The 25036-nt window shown below is 39.7% G+C and overlaps 2 protein-coding genes across 2 annotated transcripts in view; one reads left to right on the plus strand and one right to left on the minus strand.

Annotated features, from left to right (window-relative positions):
• abcc4 (ATP binding cassette subfamily C member 4 (PEL blood group)) overlaps positions 1 to 2760 on the plus strand; it is a 39689-nt gene extending 36929 nt beyond the window's left edge. Inside the window, exons 29-31 of the mRNA XM_003440892.5 lie at positions 1563 to 1668; positions 2064 to 2198; positions 2279 to 2760. Of these exons, the coding sequence (XP_003440940.1) occupies positions 1563 to 1668; positions 2064 to 2198; positions 2279 to 2368 (331 nt within the window). The 3' untranslated portion in view covers positions 2369 to 2760. The remainder of the gene's footprint in view (positions 1 to 1562; positions 1669 to 2063; positions 2199 to 2278) is intronic.
• Positions 2761 to 2880: 120 nt separating this feature from the next.
• LOC100701074 (multidrug resistance-associated protein 4) lies at positions 2881 to 24572 on the minus strand. The gene is made up of 31 exons (XM_005449942.4): positions 24141 to 24572; positions 22574 to 22684; positions 21050 to 21170; positions 20638 to 20862; positions 20416 to 20505; positions 20056 to 20219; positions 19780 to 19905; positions 14876 to 15125; positions 13956 to 14063; positions 13769 to 13858; positions 13478 to 13669; positions 11941 to 12035; positions 11597 to 11683; positions 11257 to 11353; positions 10395 to 10616; positions 10098 to 10235; positions 9829 to 9866; positions 9564 to 9679; positions 9335 to 9481; positions 8328 to 8407; positions 8074 to 8224; positions 7843 to 7962; positions 7195 to 7305; positions 5499 to 5599; positions 4952 to 5143; positions 4713 to 4868; positions 4344 to 4433; positions 4088 to 4260; positions 3875 to 3980; positions 3622 to 3755; positions 2881 to 3447 (listed from the first exon to the last, which is right to left on the minus strand). Exons 1-31 carry the CDS (start codon positions 24218 to 24220, stop codon positions 3420 to 3422), a joined length of 3939 nt encoding a protein of 1312 aa, XP_005449999.1. The 5' UTR covers positions 24221 to 24572; the 3' UTR covers positions 2881 to 3419.
• Between the last annotated feature and the right edge of the window lie 464 nt (positions 24573 to 25036).

Below are 25036 nucleotides of genomic sequence, written 5' to 3' on the forward strand. Positions count from 1 at the left end.
TGCAAGTTGACGTTTGACTACTGTGTATTAGTGCTGGGCGATATGACGATATATATCGCCCATATTTGGCGATAGAAAAGTGTCTATCGTGCCATTTGTCTTCTATCGTTTCTAACCCAAATTTTTATAAATTATTACATAAAATATATAATTAACCCTTTACAACCGGTCGGAGCAGGCACACTCCGTTTTGCCTAACTATTTTTAAATCCCTGTAGAACTGGAACCACGTAAGGTAGCAATAATTTTTTTTTGCATATGAAACCGTAGGAGTTGTACTTACATCTTATTCCATTAGCTTGCCCGAGGTCACGGTTTCCTTCCACATATAGCTTTGCAAAAATGGCATAAGAAGCACTTCCAGCAACAAAAACATAATATTCCAGAAACAGGCTTTGCCGATGTTCATAACACGTCCTACGTTGGCATATACGTCAGCGCGAACTATCGCATATCCGCCATTACCTTCCCGAAACCGGAAGTGACGTCATTTTCGCGAAAGGGCCTTATAAGCCTATGTTGGTGTTTTTAAAAGTCATGTTTGACTTTATGCGTTTCTGTATCGTTTCTGGGAGGCTTAGAAGTCAAATTACACTGTTGGAAATAGTTTATTTTGATGCATTATAATATTTATTTTCATTTTTCCTGTAGTGTGTATAAGAATTAGTGTATCTCAAAAATAAAACTATGAAGACACTCAAAATAAATTTCTCATGGTTGGAAACTATTTTGTGCAACTTTTTTGTATTTACAGTTTTGAGGGATAAGCCTCTGAAATTTCTCTAACTAGATATATATGTAAAAAATAACAAACTATTATCAATTTTTTTTTTTTTTTTTTTTTTTTTTTGTAGTTTATTGCACATAATTATTTTGCAATTTATGTAGTTACTATGGACTTAATGCATACATATTATTAAAATTTGGGCTATAACGGTTGTATTGATGTATAACAACTAGAAATGCTCCCACAAATGGCACTACAGCATGTAAAATGTAAAGATAAGCTCTGGCGGACTTGGTTCTATGGTAAGTCTTAAAGGGTTAAATAGCCTGTGGCAAATATATTAGTGTTGTCTTCTCACTATACATACTCTTGACTCTATGCAAGAGAAAATAAAGTATAAAAAATGATATTTTTTGCAAAGAAACTCCGTCTTGTGTTTTTGACACATGGTGCTGCTGTACGTGCACCCGGATTTGCGACATGCTTTACGGTAACTCAAAACAAAGACTGCACCCTCTCCACTCGCTGTTTACAGACTGCATACTTTCCAGATGAGCACAGGTCAGGTGGTATATCATGATATATATCGTTATCGTGATATAAAATAATTCATATCGTGATAAATATTTTTTCCATATCGGCCAGCACTACTGTGTATGAACAACATCTTGCTAGAGAGAAGAATATCTTGTGTACTGCAGCCTGATGGGATACAGAAACTACTCAGCTGATGATACTTACTTTGACACGTGAATCATGCATCAGTGGTTGTTTGCTGATAGTAAATTTTATCTAAAGGTCACACTAACAGAAGCGTTTATTTCTGTGGCTGCAGGACCGATGAGCTGATCCAGAAAACCATACGAGATAAGTTCAGAGAATGCACTGTGCTCACCATCGCTCATCGCCTCAACACCATTGTGGACAGCGACCGTATACTGGTGAGTCCTGAACCGTTAACACCGATGCCACTTCTAATTAGGTAGTAGTTAAACAACTAATGCAAAGGTAAAAAGTAGAATGGCTTTTTCCTGAGAGCTGGATCCAAATAATCTGTCATTGCCGGGCCTTAGAAATGCATTAATGCTTAATGCATTCTGTATTTGACAAGATTGATGTCCAAACATACAAACTGTAACACAAGTGTGACTACCACCTTTGGAGCAGCTTCTGCTTTCCCTTTATGCGGATGGAGTGTTGGGCTTTCTGGGTTTAACAGCTTTTCTTTCATAGCCTGAAACATGCCACAGATTCAAGTCAAGAGGCTGTTAGTTTTGCTTTGAAACTCACACTGTGCTCTTATTTTTGTGCAATAATCAGAACTATTTGTTTCCAGGTTCTAGATGCAGGGAAGATCCATGCGTATGATGAGCCGTACACCCTGCTGCAGGATCCCACCAACATTTTTTATAAAATGGTGCAGCAGACGGGCAAACAGGAGGCAGCAGCTCTTCTAGAGGCAGCTAAAAAGGTCAGTTTGACTCCAGTTCTTCACACTTAACAAAAACAATCTGTTTTTGTAAACTGACATTTGTAAACTATGCGTTCCAGGCTTACGACAGCAGGAGCCGCCCCGGCCTGTCAAACGGACACGCAGTAACAGCAGACGGGAACTTGGTGATCTTTGAGACCGCTCTGTAAGCTCAGGGAGGCACTGAATTGCTTCTGCTCCTCCAGAAGATTTCAGAAGGTGCCCCTCCAGTCTCTGGTGAAAGCACTGATCCGCTGCTGGTGGCGATGAGACTGGGAGGACGTGACCTGCACAGCATTGATTTGCTGGGCCTGATGTGGCCACACAGTGCAGCTGTTTCCTCAAACTGACAGCCCAGAAATCAGAGCTATGAGAACTGTTGATGTAGAGCACTACCTATTTATCTCTCACGTATTAAATTGCTGCTCAGTATTCTGATGCCTTGCACAAATAGCTTTTACATGGCTACATAATCCTTAAAATCCCAAGTGCTTTAATTTACTGATGGAAGTGTAGCCAAAGTTGCCTTTGTATTTGTAAATCAAAGTGATATTGTTGTACAGGATTAGTAACGACCAAATTCTTACTCAGCAGAGATCTCTGTATTTTTTTTTCTTTTCACATTTATCTTTTTAACTACATGTTTTAAAGACTTGAGAAAAAGCTTCACAAGATTTTAGTGTTAAATATTTTGTTCCTTGTGTAGTTTAAATGCTGACTGAAGTATTTCCAGGGAGGAAAGTGAAACTGCAGTGTGAGCTGTCTGCTGAATGTTTAAGTTATTTCAACTTTGCACACTTGTTTTGTCAAATACTACATAAAAGGCCCACACATTTCACACTGCATTGTGTAGTTTCTTCCTTTTTTGGCAAATATTTTTCTACCACGATGCAATACCGAAATCAAATCTTACTTTGGGCAAGTCAAGAAGACAACTGTTACAAATTACATGAACTTTATGTAAAATCGTGTACAAAAAGTATAACGGTTTGGAAATTCAAGGTCAAATTCTGAAACTTACAGATCATACAGAGTAGCTCGTTCACATGTGAACGATGTAACCATAATTTATGATTTCAACATAACTTAAAAACAAACACAGATCAAATAAGATCACAAAGCATGAAAACATCAAACGGCCCAGTTGCTGCACACAGTTGGAGGCAGTAGGAGCTTGCGGTGCTCAGAGGTCGCTGCAAGTGTTCAGCTGATTCCAGTGTTTCACTCCACGTCACAGTTTAACTTCTGTCTGTTTGGGTGTGAGAGAGACTTGTTGGAAGTAGACCTCAACTGGTTTAAAGTTGCAGCAGCCACAGAAAAGTGTAAAAGAATTTTGCTCAAGCTGCTGTGATAAGCTGGAAAGCATGAAAACGGTGTGGATGCAGATTTTTCAGCTATGTTTAAAGGGACTTTTTCATCTCACCTTCCTGCTGACTCTAGCAGAGCCGCTGCCTCAGCCTGACCCATCTCTTGCACCATCTTGTAGAGAGCACCCTCCTTGTTTTGCAGCAGTGCGAAAGGAGAGTCCAGCTCCTGGATGGTGCCACTGTCCAGCACCTTAGGCCAACAGAAAACATGTGGTGGTGTAACAGTTAACATAGGAACAATTTTTGCGCATCTATGTACCCTAACAGTATGAATTAATTAAAAAGCTACAGTCGGAATAGATGAGTTACCAGTATACGGTCACTGTCTATGATGGTGTTGAGGCGATGAGCGATGGTGAGCACAGTGCAGTCTCTGAACTTTTCCCGAATGGTTTTCTGGATCAGCTCATCTGTCCTGCAGTAACAACAAGAAAAACACTTGGAGAATCATGTGGGAAAAGTGTGTTGAGAAAACTACTGGATGTCTAGGAGCTCTCTGTACTGGTAACATATCTGGAGGACCTTGGGTCCACATTGGCCGTGGCTTCGTCGATGATGAGGATGCGGTTCTTCCTCAGGACTGCTCTGGCCAGGCACAGCAGCTGCCTCTGGCCCACGCTGAAGTTGGAGCCTGACTCAGCCAGGACAGTCTCCAGCTTCCCAGGCAGCTCCTCCACCACAGATTTCATCTGTACCTGCGGTGAACATGGAGAGGAGAAACCTGTAGCTGGTCTGTGGGCAGTAACGACAAATCTGGGTGTGCTGATTAAATACTAGCCTCTTCCAGAGCTTTCCACAGGTCTTCATCAGTGCGCTGGTTGAAAGGGTCCAAGTTCTTCCTCACACTGTCAGTAAAGAGAACTGGGTCCTGGGGGAGCAGAGGGGAGAGTCGGGCAGAAAAATCAGTAGACACTGCTTCGGCATTAATTCTATGTACCAAAGGTGGATATGGATGTGGTAACACAAGGCATGCAGTACCACATGACTTTGAAAATCTGTGTTTTGAGTTTAATTTACTGAAAATAAATGATATAGCATTTTTAATTAATAGAAAAATAACAAATGGATAGCATTATTGTAACAGTGAGATTGTAACTGTTTCTTCATATTTTTCTTCAGGCAGTTGAGGTGTCATTTGATGTTGTACCTGAGGAATGATGGACATCTTCTGCCGCAGGTCATGGAGGCCGATCTCAGAGGTCACAACACCGTCGATGTAGATCTTCCCCTGGGGCTCTGCCAGGCGGAACAGAGCCGAGACCAGAGAGCTTTTCCCCGCTCCTGTTCTACCCACAATACCGACCTGACCCAGAGGAACACACAGAACATCAACAGCTGATCATCACTCAGACCCAACCAGCTGTTCTCTGCAAACAGATGTGTCACCTTCTCTTTGGCTTGAAACGTGGCGTTGATGTCTTTGAGGACTGGTGGTCCATCCTTGCTGTAGAAGAAGTTCACTCGATCAAAGGTTATCATTCCTTGGCTCGGCCAATCAGAGGGAGGACGCTGCTGAGTTTCCAAGGGCGCTTCACTCTTTAGCTCAGTGTACTCCACCACCCTCTCCACCGATGTCATCTGAAAAGCCAAGAACTCTTTTCCAATTATGCTTTTTGTAGCCTATGTTAACTTTCATTCATAGGCATCAGGACGGTTTTATATTTTTGAAACCCCAAAACCAAAAATTCCAACTTTTCTACAAAGGGTTTTATAATTTGTACAGCATACATTACTGTAAGTGCAGAAGTCAAGTGTCCAAAGTTTTTGTACAAATCAGGTATGATCAAAGTTTGAGAGGTTTAAGGGAAATGGAAACATTGCTCCATGTAACTGTCCATTAAATAAATTTATCTTCACCCAGCAACACTTTTTTTCATGAACATCATTCATTCAAAAACAATGGAAATACAAAATGTCATCACTCAGTTCTTACCATGTTCTCCACCTCTGCACTTTGTCTCACTGTCCACTGGAAGTTTCCTATCAGTGTTACAGCATAGGTCAGCACAAGGCCCACCTCTCCAGCCTCCAGGCCTAATGGATCCAAAACATGATCAGAAATCAGAGGCTACTTCAGGACTTTCTTCTGGATTAACTCAGTGTGTGTGGTTAGGGTATTTAGCAAACTAAATACAGTTAAATTAAACATTTAACTGTGTTTAGTTTGCTAAATACCTTAAGCCCACTAAGGGGTTGGTTGGCTTAAAAGTTTTGGGACTGTTTGGTTTTTCTTTCCTTTATTTCTTATAGTTTAAGTAAAGGTTTTAATAAACATCCATTTATGGCAAATCTTATTAATCTACATTGTATATTCTTGACCTGTTGCGCAGATTCAATTCAATTCAGATCAATTTGATTTATATAGCACCAAATCACAGCAACAGTTGCCTAAAGCATTTTATATCTTAAGATAAAGACCATACAATAATATAGAGGAAAACCCCACCGATCATATGATCCCCTACGAGCAAATGCTTTGGCGACAGTGAGAAGGAAAAACTCCGGCAGAACCAGGTCAGGAAGAGGCAGCCATCTGCCATGATTGACTGTGGGTGAAGGGAGTAAGACGGGACAAAGACGCTGTGGAAGAGAGCCAGAGATTAACAATAACTAATGAATAAATGCTGAGTGATGTATACGCACATAAAGAGTGAAGAAGAAAGACTCCTCATGGAAAGCCCCCAGCAGCCTAGAGCTATAGCAACATAACTAAGGGAAAATTCAGGGTCAACTCATCCATCCCTAAATATATGCTTTATAAAAAAAAGTCTTAAAAGTAGAGAGTTTGTCTCTGTCTCCTGAATCCAAAATTGGAGCTGGTTCTACAGAAGAGGGGCCTGAATACTGAAGGCTCGGCCCCCCATTCTACTTTCAAATACCCTAGGAACCACAAACAAGCTTGCAGTCTGAGTGGGAAGTGCTCTAATGGGTTGATAGGGTACTATTAGGTCTTTAAGATGAGATGGGGCCTGATTATTCCACACCTTGTATGTTAAATTCAATTCCGGATTTAACAGGGAGGCAATGAAGAAGTCTGTCTTTAAGACATTCCTGTACTTAAACTAATTGGTGTGTGTTACCTGGCTTCATAGATACATAAAACTGGGTGTCATCTGCATAGAAGTAGAAATAATTAGAAATAAGTATATACTTCTGCCTACTCCTTTTCAAACAAAAAATGGAATGATATTTTGTAATGACTGTAAAGGCACATGTTTGAAATAAAAATGAACTGAACTGAACTGAAGTGAAAATTTATGCTATGTCTTCTGATGATGCTGCCTAAAGGAAGCATGTATAATATAAACAGAATTGGTCCTAGCACTGAACCCTGTGGAACTCCATAACTAACCTTAGTGTGTGAAGAGGACTCTCCATTTACATGAACAAATTAGAGTCTGTTAGATAGATATTCAAACCATTGTAAAGTACCTTTAATACCTACAGCATACGTAATTGCTGTAATAAAATAAATCAAGGAGTTTTTCCTTCCCACCATCACCAAGTGCTTGCTCTAAGAGGGTCCTCTGATGGTTGGGGTTTTCTTTGTATTGTTACAGACTCTTTACCTTACAATATAAGGCACCTATTGTGAGACACTTTGTCTGCATGCTGCTGTAGTTCCTCACCATGTCTGAGTAAGACGCAGCCGAATGCTGTGAGAGTGATGAATATGGAGCAAATACTGTCAAGGCGTAGTGCAAACCAGCGGGAGGTCATCAGGAACAAAAACCATGCCTCTGCAACAAGACGATAAAAATGCATTTCATTATAAAGAAGATGACCAGGTTAATCTTTTGAGCAGGTTAACTTTACAAGACATTTCATGAGTCCGTAACATCTCACACATATAATTTATTATAAAGCGATTTGTACAATATAAAGCGCCTTGAGGTGACTGTTGTCATATAAATAAAACTGAATTAAAGTCTTCCAGGTTTCTTCACTATCATTAATCTACTATCATTACTGATTTACAACATTTTTAACTTTTTTTCAGCTGGAGACGCACGGCTTATCTTCCAAGGCCTCTTAGGAGAGATAGTTGAGCGAATGATCAACTTTGAATTGACCTGTGATAAACTTTCCTAAGAGGGAAAATGCCTTTACAAGTATGCTCCCAGAAGGTATTCATTGACAGACTGAGAGCAAATTATCCAGAATTCCAGTTCTACTTGGAACTATGAGGATTAGTTTTCTTTATCGCTTGAAATCCTTGAAAATCAGCTAGAAAATCTCAGTTTTAACCATCCATAAAGAGTGCATAAAGTGTAAACCTGAATGCAGGTCCTGATGGGCATCAAATGCCTTCTTTAACCTCTCCTCAGCCTTGAGGGCTCTGATGGTGGAAAGACCCTGAAGAGACAAGGACAGGTGGGAGAAGACAGGACTCCGAGCTGTAAGAAAAGCAAAGATTAGCTGTAAGAAACTGTTAAACAGCCAGCATCATTGAACCTACAGTTTAAAATGATGAGTTTATGATAGGATCGTAATAAAAATAAGCGCACTTGTTGACTCAAGACGTTTGACATCACGTGAGGTACGGAGGTAAAAGCTTCTCAAGTACAGAAAGACTAATAGGAGAGGAACAACAGGGATGAGGATGAGAGGGATGACTGAGGCTGCCACCGCGATAACGCCAGCATTCTGTAAAAACAACTAAAACAACATCGCATAATCAGAAATACTCAAATTACTGAAGGATCCTTTTAAGTGAATCCGAAGTATAGCGTGTGTATATAGCAAGTATAGTAGTCTTCACTTGATAGAAGTCCACAAAAGTGATAGGTAGCATGGAGTCCATTTGGCTGACATCTTTGGAAAACCTGTTGAGTATTCGACCTGAAACAAGGGAAAAGAAACAGAAACATTATATAAAGAGAAGACAATAAATCATTCAATCAGTAAAAGCAAAGATATGCCACCCCTGCACCATTATCATGTTAAGGATGTAGGCAAGTGTAATTTTTGTCCTTTTTCTTAGCGTGTACTGTATGCTCTGGTGGGATAATTCTAGCAAGACGCTAACATTGAAGCTACCTGGACAATCCACATCAGTGGGTGATATCACTACGTCCATCTTTATGCTGTCTATGTTCTGAACATGAAGCTTTACACCATAGAAATCAATGCTTTCACCATTCATTGCCTTATGACAAGCACTTTGGTGAAAGTGGGGAGGAAAAACTCCCTTTTAACAGGAAGAAACCTCTTGCAGAACAACGCTCAGGGAGGGGCGGCCATCTGCTGCGACTGATTGGGGGTTAAGGAAGGTAAACAGGACAAAAGACATGCTGTGGATGAGAGAGCCAAAGAGTAATAATAACTTCGTCCTGACTTCCTCTCCTGACTCCCATTTGGTTACAGCAGATGGTCATTCCTCCCTGAGCCTGGTTTTACCAGAAATCTCTTCCTGTTAAAAGAGTTTTTCCTTTCCACTGTTTCTTCCCAAAGCACCTTGATGTGGCTGTTCTAACTTGGCACTATATGAATAAAATTGGATTGAATTGAACTTAATAGACCTTAAGAGAGGTTTTTTTTAGATGTTTAAGGCCAATGTCATCTTGGAGAACTCACAGACAGACTGGTTCTCACAAAAACTGGAATATGCCAGGGATGTGTTTTATCTCCAGTTCTCTTCCTGGTAGAAATAGACTGGGTTATTTGTAAAACTATAGCCAATGCACAAAAAGGCATAAGGCAGGATATACCCCTGATGTAATCCAACGCTTTTTCTTAAATTTAAAATAAATTCTGTTTAGGCCTCACCTATGGGGTTGACATCAAAGAAGCTAACAGGAGTGTGGAGCACAGCACTAAACATGCTGTTGTGCAGAGTCTGAGCTGATCTCACCAGCCCATGAAATATCACTAAACTCCTGGCAAAACCAAAGACCACAGCTGCTGCTGTCAAACCTAAAAGTAAACACAGGAGGACTATATTAGATATTAGACCCGAAGACTCTAACAAGAACTACTGGTATAACTATAGGCTTACCTGAATAAATACTAAGGTAAAAAGTGAGATCAAACTTTCGAACTGAACTAGTAACGTTCATTCCACTGTCCACGCTAACAGCAGTGGCTGTGCTGTTAGAAAACTCCTCCCCTGCCCTGTCAGATGACAAGACAATCAAATCATGTACACAGCAAATGATAATTGATCTAATTTAATTTAAAAAACTGTCAAATGAACAGTATAAAGTTAAGCTATTGCATACTGTAGTTGCCATTAAAAATATCCACATTGATAAAGTTCTCACCAATATACCAGCCACCAGTCCTGCAGGATATACGCAACCTGTTGAAACAGACCTCTCTTTAGATCAATTTTTGAAACACTTGTGAGCATGAGGAAACCAAGTTGCATGAAATGTGTGGGAGGGTGGGAAGGTTAAGTCAGGTTAGAGTCACTGTGACATTTCCACATGATTGTACAGTGAGGGATTTGATACTGACAACAGTTAATACAGACAGGTAACATCTGGAGACAGAAAGGGTGCAGGAAGGGTTTTGAAGGGTTAGTGCTTACCTCAGCTATAATGCTGAGCAGTATTATGACCATTAACACCAAAGTGTTACAGCCTGCTGTGAAGTACTTAAGGTAAACATGGCCGCTAACATTTCCTTCAGCTCGAGTTTCTTCTGTAATAGTTTGAGCAACTTCAACCTGCAAAACAATAAAATAAGTTTAGAGATAATAGACTTGCAGGTCTATTTTAACCCACACTATTCATTTCTACTTTTGTCCATCCTTGTCATTCAGTGACTACAAAATGCTGCCATTTATATGGGGACTCTTAATCTAATCTTTTGGAAATATACCTACAGGAAGCTGATCAGTGCAGCTGCTGTCTGGTAGCAGGAGGCTGCTGGAAGAACAGTGTGACCCCTGTGAGCGAATCGTCCACTGGCTGCGTAAAGACAGTTTCTCTGGGTCAACCGAACATGACCCAACTGAATGTGCTTCCTCATCACTTCTCAGCAGGGACACAATATCCAGGCCAGAGGACTGCAGCTCACTGTAGGTTCCCTGGACCATGATATGACCCTGGAGAAACAAATAATGAAAATAAGCAGCAATGTGTTTGTCAGTACTTAATAACAAAAAAGCCAAAAAGGCTCATCTGAAGGAACGCTTTCCTTCGGAGCAAATCATTTCTATGAATTTGGAAAATTGGAAAACCACCGTAAAAAATCAGTTTTGAAGCTCCTTCTACAAAATTCAGAACCTGTGAATAAAGGGGAACACATTAAAAGGGGGATCAAGGAGATTTAATTGGAACTGTACACAAAGCCAGGTTGCCTGTTTATCCCTGACACTTTTCAGCTCGTCACCTAAGCTAACCTAACCACCTGACATCACTCTACATAATGCTGATCTGGATCTCTTTCATGCAGCTGAAGCTTGTTTTGAAAAACTGAATTAGATTTTTCATCTAAATGAATATGTTTCCTTAACTTCTGTAACTGAGTTTTTTTTTTGTATTAACACATCCGGTCCAGAGACTTTGTGTTGTTAAATGCATCAAATAAAAATTTGGAAATGGAAATCTCAGCTGAGGACTGGAGATCAACGTGTGCTGGAGCTCACTCTCAGAGATTATACACCTCAGAGTAACAAACTATAACTGGTGAATGCAAACATGTGCAACCCTTGCCTACTTAAACCAGCATAAAGGGGGACAAACCTCCTTGAGGACCAGGATCTGGTCAGCTGTCCTCAGATGCTGGAGCTGGTGTGTGACAAGGATACGACACTTGTTCTTCAGCAGGCCACAGATACACCTGATTTTGATAAATAAGAGGGTGTTTCTCCTTATAGAAATAATCTGATATCACTTTGTACTGCATGTTTGTGACTGTCGCTTTGAAATAGTTCTATATAAATAAAACTGAACTGGAATGGAATTAAAAAAGTTCACATGAACTTCAATCATGCAGTGTGTACTGTGGAGCATAAGCATGATTCTAGACACCATTATTAATCGGGGTATACAGATAATTAGCACTGAACTGTTTATTACTCACTGCTCAAAAAGATGTTTTCCAACTTCTGCATCCACAGCACTTAAAGGGTCATCCAGGAGGTAGATGTCTGCATCCTCATATACAGCCCTGAAAACAAGGACACACAGTGGGGGAATCTATTTGTCAGGAAAAAGACTGAACTTTCACATAAACTATAGCAAATGTAACAGCACAAGTGTGTGCATGCCTGCAGGGTAAAAATACATGCACCCTAACATCTAGCTACTTGTTGCCTCTAGTTTAGGTTCCTTAGAAACTCACACAAACATTTGAATGCGTCAGGGTGAAACAATACGTGTAAGTTTTCTTCTAGGTAGCGTTCTTACTACATGATGTCTATATACCTTGCTAGGTTGACACGAGCTTTCTGTCCCCCACTGAGTGTGGCCCCTCTGTCCCCGATCAGAGTCAGATCTCCATCTGGGAACAGCTGCAGGTCCTGAATTTGAAACAATGGAGGCGTAAGCTGCCTACAATCATCACGGGCATGAATGTCATGATAATTTTGAGTTTTTAAAGATTTATTTGAACTGTTCTTGTTCCAGAATGGAACGATTGTATAGAAAAAAGGCCCTGCTCCAAAATCAACACTTTCAAGCTTGAGTGAAATTTGCAGTTCCCCACATGGACAAACAAATACCTTCTGATAAAACATTCTATGGTCAGACAAGAGAAAGACTGAGCTGTTAGACCACAATGAGGAGGTATGTTTAGAGGAACAAAGGTGAGGCTTTCAAACCTTAGCGGTAAGAGCCAGCTCCATACCAGGAAACTAGCCAATTTAAACAAACTCTACAATTTCTGCCAAGAAGAGTGGTCAAATATCCAGACAGAATCACAGAATCACCCAGAAGATCATTGATGGCCTCCAAAAGTGTCTGTTTGAAGAGCAACTTGCAAGTGATATTGAACTAAATACTAGCAAGATTGTATGTATATATTTGAGGCTGTGTGTATATTTTTGACCCATAGATTAGAGAAAATCCCAAATAAAGGCTTAAACTTGTTTTTAAAGTTATTAAAGATGTGTGCTGTACAATCATTCCACTATAGAAAAAGAACAGTTAAATAACCATGACATTCATGCCTGGGATGAGTGCATGCAAACTTCTGACCACAACTGTACTTCAAATGAGACCACAAAAGAAAAACACAACTAACACTGCTTTACTTTCAAGAAAATATGTGACATCCCAAAGTCAAATTTCAGAATTTGCTCCTAAAGCTATAGCAAAAAATGCAATTAATCAATATGATTATGATTTTTTATGACACAATAGCAGAACTCAAATGGATAAGTATAGAAAGCAGAAAGGTAAAAATATGAGGGCACTTGTCTAAAAAGTAGTAAGGCAGTAATTTCTAAGGAACAAACTTTGTTAAAACAGAGCACAGGTTTCTGGCAAAAAGATCACCTAGGGTCCATTAAGAAAGCAGAGGATAAACTCTTCTATATACATGTATTCTTCCATTCAGTTTCAGTTTCAGTTTTATTTGTCATATGCAAGTTAGCACAGGGTCAACACTGCAGTGAAATGTATTTGACGAGCAGAAGACAAGTCACTCAGCAGTATAGTACAGTAAAAAATACAGTAAAAGATAAAACATTTATAAAGTATAGTGAAAAATGTTAACAGACTAAACATATATATATATATCTATATATATATATATAGATATATATACACTTGTATAAATTATATATTAATTTATATTAAATATTAATATATAAAACTGAGGCATATCCGAATTTATAATTTGATTGACTTTTGAAGGCTGTTGGCCCACCTCTTGTAAGATTTTACATCAGAGGGTAAAGAGAGGTTCGACTTGAGCTGATGGCCTAACCTGAACTGGTTAACTAGCAGCATTATATCTCACCTTCTTCAGAGCACAGGCTCTGAGGATCCTCTCATACTTTTTAGGATTCAGTTGTTTCCCGAACAGGATGTTGCTGCGGATGGTTCCAGGGAACACCCAGGGCTGCTGGGCTGCATAGCTTATTTGACCTCTGACCTTTAATGTGCCTGTGTCATGAGGCAGCTCTCCCAGGATAGCACTGAGCAGAGATGACTGAAGAAAACACAGATGTTATAAACATGTGACCCTGAAAACACAATTTTGATACTCAATGTTCTAACCTAAAGGCTAAATGGTAAGTCAGTTGCGGACCTTTCCGGCCCCCACTGGTCCGATCACTGTGAGAAGCTGGTGTGACTTTGCTGTGATGGAAACATTGTGCAGAGATGGTGCATCCAAACTCTAAAAAAAGAAAAGAATGTATTAATTAAGGTATAAATTTTGCATTTAAAAATATGTAAGTTGACTCATTATCAATATGAGTTTTACACAAATTTACCTTATCCCAGTAGCAGGTCAGTGCCTCAATTTCAATAGCGTTCTCCATTTTTCCCTCCAAAGGCAGTGCGAGATTTTTGCTTTCCAGCTCTTCCAGGAGGAGAAAATTCTTGAAAGATATTTAATGGACACACATGCTTTGAAACATAAACTAAATTAGCACAGTTCTCTTGTTTTACCTATCTACAAATTTAAAAACAACTACATTTAAGACTAAAAAGAGTTCTGATGTCACCACCAATCTTTTATCCATTCTTTCCAGGACAGTTACAATATCTGCAATCAATCTGGACATCACTTTAGGATCCAGTTGATAGATGGATTCTCCATGATGGAGAACCATGTGAATTTCAATTCTGTTTTAGTTAAACAGCACCAAATCACAACAACAGTTGCCTCAACATGCTTTATATTGTAACCTAAAGAGACCCTACAATAATACAGAGAAAATCCCAACAATCAGATTACTCAGATGAGCAAGGACTTGGTGAGAGTGGGAAGGAAAAAATCCCTTTTAACAGGAAGAAACCTCCAGCAGAACCAGGCTCGGGGAAGACCGTAACATTAAGTCAACACTGCCAGATTCAAAATTGGGCATTTACCCCATAGCCTCAAGTCACTGTAGGCTGCTGTAGCCATTCTTAATTCACGACTATGTTCACACGGTCTAATGAATATTAGTCAGCTTCACTGTAAATGACTACCAAATGGCCAAATAGCAGTTTGTCAGATGTATGCTTAGAGAGATGTTTAGAAACTGGTAAACTGGTAGGAATAAAGTGGAATTCAGATTTTTGTCATATAAAGTTCTCTGAACATTTTAGACAATAGAAAAGTAGTAAATCGGTCATTATGGCACTAATGACAGATTCAGCTACAGTTTTGTTACTTGTATTCCAATTTATGACAGAACAGAATTACCTTAATTCTGCGAATGCTTACAACAGTCTCTGACAATTTCTCAATGGCCAGAGGAAAGAACAGGGTCACTGTGAGCTTAATTGTACCATACAGGGATGCAGTGACAAACACACTGCTGGCAGTGATGGTGTTGCCCAGGAGGGCGTAGACAGTGAAGGTGACAAACACTGTGATCTTGCTGCTGGCAAAGAATGAAGCCATGTTGAGTCCTCGCAGGTAGGAGCTTTTTAATATCTGATGAATTTCTTTCCTAGGAGTAAAGAAGAACAAAGGGAAGCTTAATATGTAAAATCAAAAGACTTTATTTGGAGTGCAAAGACATACTCACATAAAAGACCTTGGTAAATGGTAAATGGCCTGTATTTATATAGCGCCTTTATGGTCCCTAAGGACCCCAAAGCGCTTTACATACCCAGTCATTCACCCATTCACGCACACATTCACACACTGGTGATGGCAAGCTACATTGTAGCCACAGCCACCCTGGGGCGCACTGACAGAGGCGAGGCTGCCGGACACTGGCGCCACCGGGCCCTCTGACCACCAGCAGTAGGCAACGGGTGAAGTGTCTTGCCCAAGGACACAACGACCGAGACTGTCCGAGCCGGGGCTCGAACCGGTAACCTTCCGATTACAAGGCGAACTCCAAACTCTTGAGCCACGATCGCCCACAATCTTGAATAATCAGGCCTTGAATAACAAACCTTGAATAATCAGGCCTCATCTGATCTTAAAGATCAACTCAATAGAGCACTTTGGTGTCAGACTGGCTTACTGGTGGTTCCTTGGTTTTTGTAGTAGACAGAATGGGAGGCAGAGACTTCAGCTTTCAGGGCCCTTTTCTGTTGAACCAGCCTCCAGTTTGGATTTCAAGATTGGCCTCAAAGCTTTCCTTTTTGATAAAGTTTATAGTTATGGCTGGATCAGGTGACCCTGACCCTGAACCCTACCTAATTTATGCTTGTGTTTCTTCTTCACTAACCACTTTTCACCCTTTGTTTATACACCACTCTAGAGTCAATCATTAGTTATTATTAATCTCTGGTTCTCTTCCACAGCATGTCTTTGTCCTGTCTTCCTCCCTAACCCCCAACCAATTGCGCCAGATGGCTGCCCCTCCCTGAACCTGGTTCTCCCAGAGGTTTCTTCCTGTCTTCCTGTGTTTTTCCTTCCCACTGTCACCAAATGCTTGCTCATTGGGGGTCATCTAATTTTTTGGGCCTTCTTTGTAATTCTGTAGGGTCTTATCTGTTTTGTTTTTTTGATTTTTTTCTGTCCATTATTGTATGTTTACATATTCATGTTTTTATCACATATTTTCTGTGTATCTTTGGTATTTTTTGGTCTTATATTTATTTGCCTACATAGATTGAGTTAACAAGGCTTATCACGTATAATATGTGATTCTTGATATATTTACATTGATGCTTCTTGTTTTGTTTTGTTTTTTTATTTTCTCTCACACAGTGGTTGTCATTGTCTTTTTAAGTGGGTATTTAAGCTTCCCAGTTTGAATGTTAGACCCTCGTGAAGTTTCTCTAGTCAATACACGTAGGTCAAGTTTATCCTCGCTGTGCTTCTACAAATTGTGTTAAACTTTTTTTTAATCTGGCAGTACGGTGGTTCTGAGTTTTCTACTTTTTAGCCAGGAAGTGGTACAGTAGGCAATGTAAAATCAGCGAACAGGGTCACTGGATGGTAAATGGACTGATTCTTATATAACCCTTTTCTACTCTCCCAAAACTGAAAAATAATGTACGTTTCAAATTATACAAAAAGGCATTTTTCAGGGAACTGAAAATGGGTTAACAATTTAAAGCTGTTCTGCAGCAATGGAGGTTGATCAGGCCTTGAAAGCTGGTGCTACTAATTCTTACAGGTGTTCCAGCTTTTCTGGATTACTTACAACCCCCTCTGTCTGCATAAAAGCAATGTTGGAACACACTGTGGTACCATACCCTCATGAGCATCAGCTGAACAGTACTGTACTGCAAAAAGTAGTTTGTGTCGAGAAAAAGGTTTCTGAGAGTTAACAGCTTCCGTGATCGGTGGCTCACAGGACAACAGCTTCAAGCGCAGCTTAATAATGGTCATAGTAAGTCTCAGTTTCAACTGTGAAGAGAAGACTTCGAGCTACAGGTTTGACAGGACAAGCTGCAGGAAGAAAGCCATCGCTAAGATGTCAGAATAAGACAAAGAGGCTTGCCTGGGCCATAAAACCCCGCCATTGGACTACTGAAGACTGGAAAAAGGTATTATAGAGCGATGAACGGTTTGAGGATGGCCCCTTCCTGTTCCAACATCATTGTGCAACAGTGCAGAAAACAATGTCCAAACAAACATGCATCAATGAGTTTGATGTGAAATAACTTGACTGGCTTGCACAGAGTCCTGACTTAAACCTGATAGAACATCTTTGGGATTAATTAGAGCGGAGACTGTAAGCCAGACTTTCTTGTCCAACATCAATGTCTGACCTCACTTCTGGAAAAATGGTCAAAAATTCCCATAAATATACCCCTAAATCATATTAAACCCTATGGATTAACAATGGGATGTCACTCAAGTTCATATGCATGTGAAGGCAAAAGAGCAAGAACTTTTGGCAATATAGCATATCTCATGCAACACCAAGGTCATGTGTTAGTTTGCTCCCTTGACCAAAGGCTCAGTCCACCATAGCGTCAACATATCGTTTGGTAATGATGGAATGCTAATACTGGGAATACTGGGAATAGATTTAGCTTGACTCAGCAGAAAATGACAGTTATTTATAAATTTGAGCTTACTTTAGAGTGAACATTAGCAAAACAGCTTTAAAAAAAAAAGTTTGTCGAAAGCTTTGGTACGGCCTCTAAGGACATTCAGTGCGGGGCCTCTCACAAGAATGTAACGATTCAGCATCTGCAGAGGCCGCGAAGCCTGAGGCCTTGCGCTTGACAAATTCCATAGGGTTAATGGATCTAAATGAATGGAAAGAACATAACGTTCTTTGTTTTGTTTTTTGATAAAGATGAAAGGTTTTGTCTCTTCTCTACAAATCATTAAAAAACAACTTAAAATCCATTTTAAATATAAAGATAGACAAACCATTTCACCATAAATCAACACTGTGTTAGAATTAAAATGTACACATTACTTCATATTTACTACATATTTAGTAGTTTTGTAACTGTGGATATCTTAAGAAGTCTTTACTATCAAAGAGTCATTGAAACTTGAAGGTTGACTGTAAAAACATTATTCTTCCTGAAACTGTAACGCTGAATTAATCGTGACTACAATGCAATCCAGGTTTTCACACAGAAAAATAATGTTGAGCAGTTGTATAATCCACACCAAAAGTTCAAGCTTCACCGACTTCCTTACTCTCTGTCTGTGCATAGCCAATATTAAAATACTGGCTCCTGAAAAGCAGACCTCATTATACCATATCACCCCAATAGAGCACTTCGCTCTCAGACTTCTGACTCACATGTGGTAAGTATTTAAAAGCAGAATGAAGAAGGCAGAGCCTCCCATTCAATGCTAGTCACTAGTAGTGACAAATTTCCTCTGTGGTTATTCTAAGTAAATTTAAGCTGAAGATGGATGGAAAGTTTTGAAGGCTACAATGGATTACTGCTTGACGTCACAAGGACTGATTTTGAGTGGGTTTCTTTCAAAGAATCTCAGAAGGTGTTGATGGGAACACTAAGTGACAGTTAACATATAAAGTGCAGAGCAAACATAAAGGATTGTCATTAACCAGACATGAATGCTGAGAAAGCTGAGGATTAATGAATTAATTAATGAAAATCTAAGCTGCTTTAAGAGCAGTATATCAAAGCAATAAGGAATTCTCCCTGTGGTTAATTCTGAAAACTTGTAGCTAATCCATATGTACTCCCACGGGCCCTAAGAGGTTATCTGAAAAAACTGTGATTGCAGTGATTTAAAGAAGTTGTTGAGCTCTGCAGAGATAAGAAAATCCAATACAGATCAGTGCTATTAATGAAATCTCTTTACATTTTCCCAGACATGCCTAACTTTATATGCTCAGGCTCTTTGTTCTTGTTGATGAGGAGATTCATAAGCACACATAAAACATGAGGCACACCAAAGGATGTTTTCAACTGTATACTCTAACTAAAAATATAAAGGGAAAATCATGTGGGATATCAATGCTGACTACACTATGGACTGTGTAATGTGTAAGGAATGAAAGGATGTCAGATTGTTTCATTGAAATGAAAATTATCAACATATAGAGCTGAGAGCTGAATTCAAACACAGCCTGAAAATCAAAATGAAAAATATATATTTTGCAGAAATATCACTGCAGCAGCTCAAAATTGTACTTAGCAGTTTGTATTATTCCCAGAAGTTTAACTGACTTGATGCTATAATCTGATTAAAAAGCGTTCCTTTGATTTTTACATGTATAGGACCAGTTCTCCACTGTTACAGTAGAGCACAGTGGTTCAACATAGATCTCTGCCTCCAGAGAAACCACACGTTATGTGAACCCTACATTCTTTTCTCATTCGTTTGGCAAATGAGAAAAGTGCCTGGGCTGATGGAGCAAGCCTGATCTGTGGCATGATCTTTCTTTATGCCCCTGAAGTTCATCGATCCTTTTCACTATTTTAAAAGACAGCTAAAGACATGTCTGTGTTTTTATATTTTCAGTTCATTTCATTTCCACATGTTCTGATATGTCGAAGCATAAATCATATTGGTCGTTCCAAATCATAAAACTGCGGGATGATGAGTCAGCTTATTAAAATATTTATTTTGACAGTTGCCCACTGTGATTTTTTGAAATACTGTTTATAGTCATTATTATTATGGGAGCACATTATAAGAAGAAGAAATTCCTCTAAAAAAAATAGCTGATTCTTTATAAAACATGTTGTTCTTACCTTCTGACTTCAGTCACCAGGGCTGAGAACGGTTTCTCCCAGGCATACATCTTGATTATCCTGATACCAGACACCACTTCATTCATGATACGGATTCTGTTGTCAGTAAGGACTGCTGTCTTGCTCCTGCAAATATAAGCACCATTTACACTGTGTACATTAGAGGCCAAAAAAAATATAATCAAATTTGTATAAAAACAGGCAGACAATGCGCATAATAGAAGAAAGTTATTATCAAAAACAATAATGTCCTGCTTCTGTATTCTTCGTCCTTACCTGAAGATGCCAAAGAGTTTTCCAAACCAGGTCTGTATCGGCATCATGAGTGCGATGGCTGCTACACCTCCCAGGCACGAGGCACCGATCTCATACCAAAGGAAAACAATGATCACCGCTGCTTGGAGAGGTCCCACCCACAGGTAGTGCAGATTAAGTGTAATCTACAGAGAGCATGATTGATGATGTGCAGAAAACATCCCGGACCACTTTTCCAAAACTTACAATTTTTTACAAAACACATAAATATGTCACATAAATATGTGAAGCGCTTGATGTTAAGGGCACAATTTGGTTTAAAAATGTCATCAAATGCAGTTAAATAATCTCATCATGTGTTTGACTACATGATTCTCTTACCTCATCGAAACGATTAACATCATTTGAAAGGAGGTTCACTATTTGCCCAGTGGTTGTTTGTCCCATGGATTCAGCACTGAGTCTGAGAGCCTGATGAGAGGAATTTTACTTAACTGCTGAAATATTTTTTCACAACACTGACAAGTATAGATGGAACCATTGGAACATATTTCTGACAGAGATAAGCTGAAAACTCTTCATTTGTACTGATTTTTCACTGACCTTCCTGTAGATCATGTGACACATAGCCACTCTAATCCTCATGCCTGTTCTTAGGACATGATAGTAGTAGAGATGTTGGAGGATAGTCAGTCCAAATGTGGAGATGGACATCGCAGCAGCGTAAACATACGCCATGCCAAGACTTCTCTGATCATCAGGGTCACCATTCTCAAAGAAAATGATTATCTTCCCCAGAAGAAGTGGCTGGATCACTTTGATTGTCTCCTTTATGACAAAGACAATGAATGCAAGCTTACATTCATCCTTTCCCAGACTTTAGGAAATGGGTTCAAATGGCTGCTAGATATTTGAACCAAATTTTGTTACAAGAAAGGTCTCTGAGTACATTAGCATGCTTATTATTTCATTACAAATAACTCATCTGACACCTCCACATGACCAGTCAACGTACCAGGAAAAAAACAAATATCCCAGCCATTGCATAGGACCTTCCATAGCATTTTATAAGGACTCTGGTGAGTTTTGGCTCCAGGAGTTCCTTTGTAGCATGTCTAACTTCACGGTCCCAAAATCTGCAAGATAAACATGGAGATTATTAGATTAGGCTAACCTATGAGGTAACTGTGAAAGGTAATTTCCCTTCGGGGACTAACACAACACACACAACTTCTCTGGTACAAACAGAATTACACACCATAAGTTGGAGTTCAGCAAACAACATTTTATGTCAATCTAGACACAACAAATAGCGATGTAACTATTTAGGATATAGTCTTCCAAATGAGAGCCATACGGCCGCACAATGGCAACATACTCAATTCAATTCAGTGACCTACCAGTGCCACTGCCACTTACATCTTCATCAAACATACGGCACAGAGAGCTGGAGGGTTAGCATCTCTGACTGAGAGAGCTGTGAACATTTACACATGTGGCAAAAAAGAAGCTACTTCTTTAACAATTTTATAACAATTACTATTAAAAACTATTAAAACCAAGTTAAAAATGAAAACAGATTAAAGTATGGACTTCCTACCGTCACCAAGTGCTTGCTCAAAGGGGGTCATTGACTTGTTAAGGTTTTCTCTGCAGTATTATAGGGTCTTATCTTACAATACAAGGCACTTTAAGTTGGCTGTTGTTGTGATAAAATGGAACTGAATTATTTAAAAGTAATGAGCTTTAGTACAGCTCTTTCTGTTGAACCTTTAGTGTTATTTTTAGTGACAGGATGCCTGTTGGGAGCATCGGGATATTTCAGGGAGGCGTAAGGTTGGGTTTGGCCTGCTGTGAATGGAGATAATACATCAAACAGGAATAAGTAGATCGACCTGTCAGAATGACACATCAGGTGTGACTCACACTACAGCAGCACTCCCTGGCAATTCAAAGAAACACACAGCTACTGTACAAGCATGCAGTCTCTCCTGGCAAAGCACCAACATCTACCTGCTTGTCTACAGATCATATTTGCACAATTCACCAGGGGAAATGAACAGACTGAGGAGGTGATTACAAACAGAAATATCATCAATAGATGGCAGACTCCAGAAAAATATTTTGGGGTATTATTGTACTGTGGTAGACTGGCTAGAAATGACTTTTTTTGCATCATAAATAGATAATAACACTTCTTCTTCTGGGCTGATTAAAAGACCAGTTCATAAATACTACTAAAGGCCAACCATCCAGCTACATGTAAAGGAAGTGACACCAAATCCATAGGGTCTTAACCCATAACTTTCCTGGGTAGAAGATTTTTTTATTTTATTCAAGGCAATATTGGACTAAATCATGTGTCGTGAAAAGGTTTTGGGTAGTATGCATAAACACATTACTCACTGACTCAAAAATAAATCTCTTCTCAAACTGGTCATAGAAAATTGTAAGGACCGATGTCTAAGCCATCATCTTCTCAATCTCTCAGATTTGACTTTTGTTAGTGATTCAATAACGCAACACAGCAGTGTAGTACCTCTGTAGCTCCTCTCCCAGGGCTTCAGATTGATCCTCTTGAAGGATGCTATACATGTCATTTTCCTCAAGCCTTCGCTTTTGGCCAAGCTGCAGCAAAGGGGTTAACCAGCTGAAATAGAAAGACAGAAAGTATCCATGACGCTTCACCTGTTCCTCATTTTGTCATGTTCCGGCCTTATTCCAAAAGAAGGACTCGATTCATTTTCCACCTCAGAATTCTAAACACAATGCCCCATGATAAAAAGGAAAAAAAAGTTTGCTCGGCTTGTTGTACTTATGATATTTTACTGATGTCTGGGTTAAAAAAAATCAGCCTTACAGATCAACTTGGCTTAAATCACACACACGCACACAAACAATGGCACATAGTCTTTATGTAATGAAGCCTATATATATGTCAAACAGATTAGCATGACTGTCAAAGTCCGCCTTCCCTAGACACACACACTCACACACCATCCCACATCCACTTCATTTTTCAAAGAAATACTAACAATAAAGAAGCACCCGACTCTAACTTTAAGAGAATAAAAAAAACAGGATAATGGGACCATTCACCTTAATTTAACTCTGTGTTTTTCTGGCAGTAAAAGCACTTGTTAATAAGCACCTGTTTGCATAGCCTGGTGTCTCAGTGTATGACATTCAGTGTACGTCAGGTTAGGAGAGGGGAAAAGCAGATGTAACAGCAACAACATAGCAAAGTCTTCTGCTTCTCCCAGTTTAATCATTCTCTGCGAATGTGTAGTGAAGCCTCCCTTAGTATCTAGAAAGAAGTGCACTTTGAACATTCTGAGGTGAGTTATTACTCAGTTACTCAATGCTTTCAATATAGACATCAAAAGGCCAACCACATATCTATGTAGTATTTGTTTGTGTGGTATTTGTACTATGTATTAAGCCAGTCTAAACCATGAGGGCTACATTAAAGCCTACGATTGGTTTTCCCATTCATGAGTTATGGTTGGAAAACTCAGACAAGTCCAGATCTACCTGATTCAACTCTGCTGTTCAAAATCTATTCCACAAATAAATGCACAGAAATGATACACTGTCTCCCAGCGAAAAGCTGCACATACTTTCTGTGGATTTGGTATTTTTTATGACCTAATAAAATAACCCAGGAGTTTTGTTTTGTTTTGTTTTTTCAGTGTCTGGAAGTGGATCTACCCACTTTGAATTAAAGTAATCAGTCTCAGTTTTCACTATTATGGTCTGAAGCATGTAAACACCGTCGCCGGCTTTTGAATAAATTCCGAAGTATTTCTTCAAAAGCTTGCCTCACGTGACCCATGGAGCACGGCATTGCTGGGATGGGCTAATCCTATTGATTTTTCAATGGTGATCAAGTTATGAGAAACTATTTTTTTCAATTAAAAATGCATCCTGGCACAGATTAAATCCCCTTGTAAACGCACAGGTTTTCATAGTTCTAGTTAACTCAGAAAAGCCACAATTAAAACGATATACAAACATGTATGCATGAAATCAGCAGAGTTTGTTGTTCTTAACTGATTACCCCACCGCTCGGTCAGATTTAGATCATGCCGTGAAATCCCACTTACCACAAAAAGACTCTTGAAAAAAAGCTTGCAGTTGCCAGCGGGTTGTGGCTGCCGCCCGTGCTTGTCACCTCCATGGTCATACTGGGGATAGCTCAGCCGGGCGCATCTCTGCACGCTGTACACTCCACTTCATTCGGTCCGTGTAGTAAGTGAACGTTATGTAAAGCTCAACCAATAACATCGCTGCGACTGTTCAGGCTTGAAGCCGTTTAAGTTATTTAAGATCGCTTCACGTAACTCCACCTACACCACCATCAGAGCAATTTGAAAATGAAAGTGAAACTTTATTATTATTATTAATCTTATTATTACTACAGGACTACAGGATGCCGTGTTTGGAACTTGAAAAGTAAGGGAGTCATGTGACCTTTTCAGTCTAGCTCTACCTGTGCAGCATTATTAAAATATGTCTGCTTTCCTCACACCTCAGGGTTTACACAGCCTCTCGCCCTGTGACCACCGGTATAGGATCCATCACAGCCGAGAACCTGAATTTGATAAGCGGAAGAAAACAGACGGACGCATGGATGTTTTGCTTTCACACATAGAAACTTCCGAACGGAGTCCAAGCGAACCAAAGTGCGTCACTACAAAACAAGTGAGAACGTCCAGTCCGCTTATTGGCCGGTTGGGTGTCAGGGGCGGGAGCAACAAAAGTAGAAGAAGGCGCTGTGTTCTGGACTGCGTGTAGAATTTCTGCTCATTTTACGGCTAGTTCAATTCTACTATTCTGCATCCCAGAATGCAAAGCATACGTGACTACGGGAAGAAATTAAGGTCAAACTTATGGTAACACGGGACAGATCGGGATTAGTTGTCAACACGAACGAATCAGAGCTGTCAAAGTAAGGTCCGGGGCCCAAAATCGGCCGACAGTGATTCCAATCCGGACTGCT

This window comes from Oreochromis niloticus, linkage group LG23, assembly GCF_001858045.2.
Source record: "Oreochromis niloticus isolate F11D_XX linkage group LG23, O_niloticus_UMD_NMBU, whole genome shotgun sequence".
Classification (NCBI taxonomy): domain Eukaryota; kingdom Metazoa; phylum Chordata; class Actinopteri; order Cichliformes; family Cichlidae; genus Oreochromis; species Oreochromis niloticus.

What these genes read in the sequence shown, in the direction of transcription:
- LOC100701074 (XM_005449942.4), bottom strand. Translation starts at nt 24,220, where the DNA reads ATGACCATGGAGGTGACAAGCACGGGCGGCAGCCACAACCCGCTGGCA. An exon ending in TGACCTGCTACTGGGATAAG is followed by an intron (nt 13,859 to 13,955) that starts GTAAATTTGTGT and finishes TTCTTTTTTTAG; the next exon opens with AGTTTGGATGCACCATCTCT. An exon ending in CTTTGATGTCAACCCCATAG is followed by an intron (nt 8,408 to 9,334) that starts GTGAGGCCTAAA and finishes CCCTTGTTTCAG; the next exon opens with GTCGAATACTCAACAGGTTT.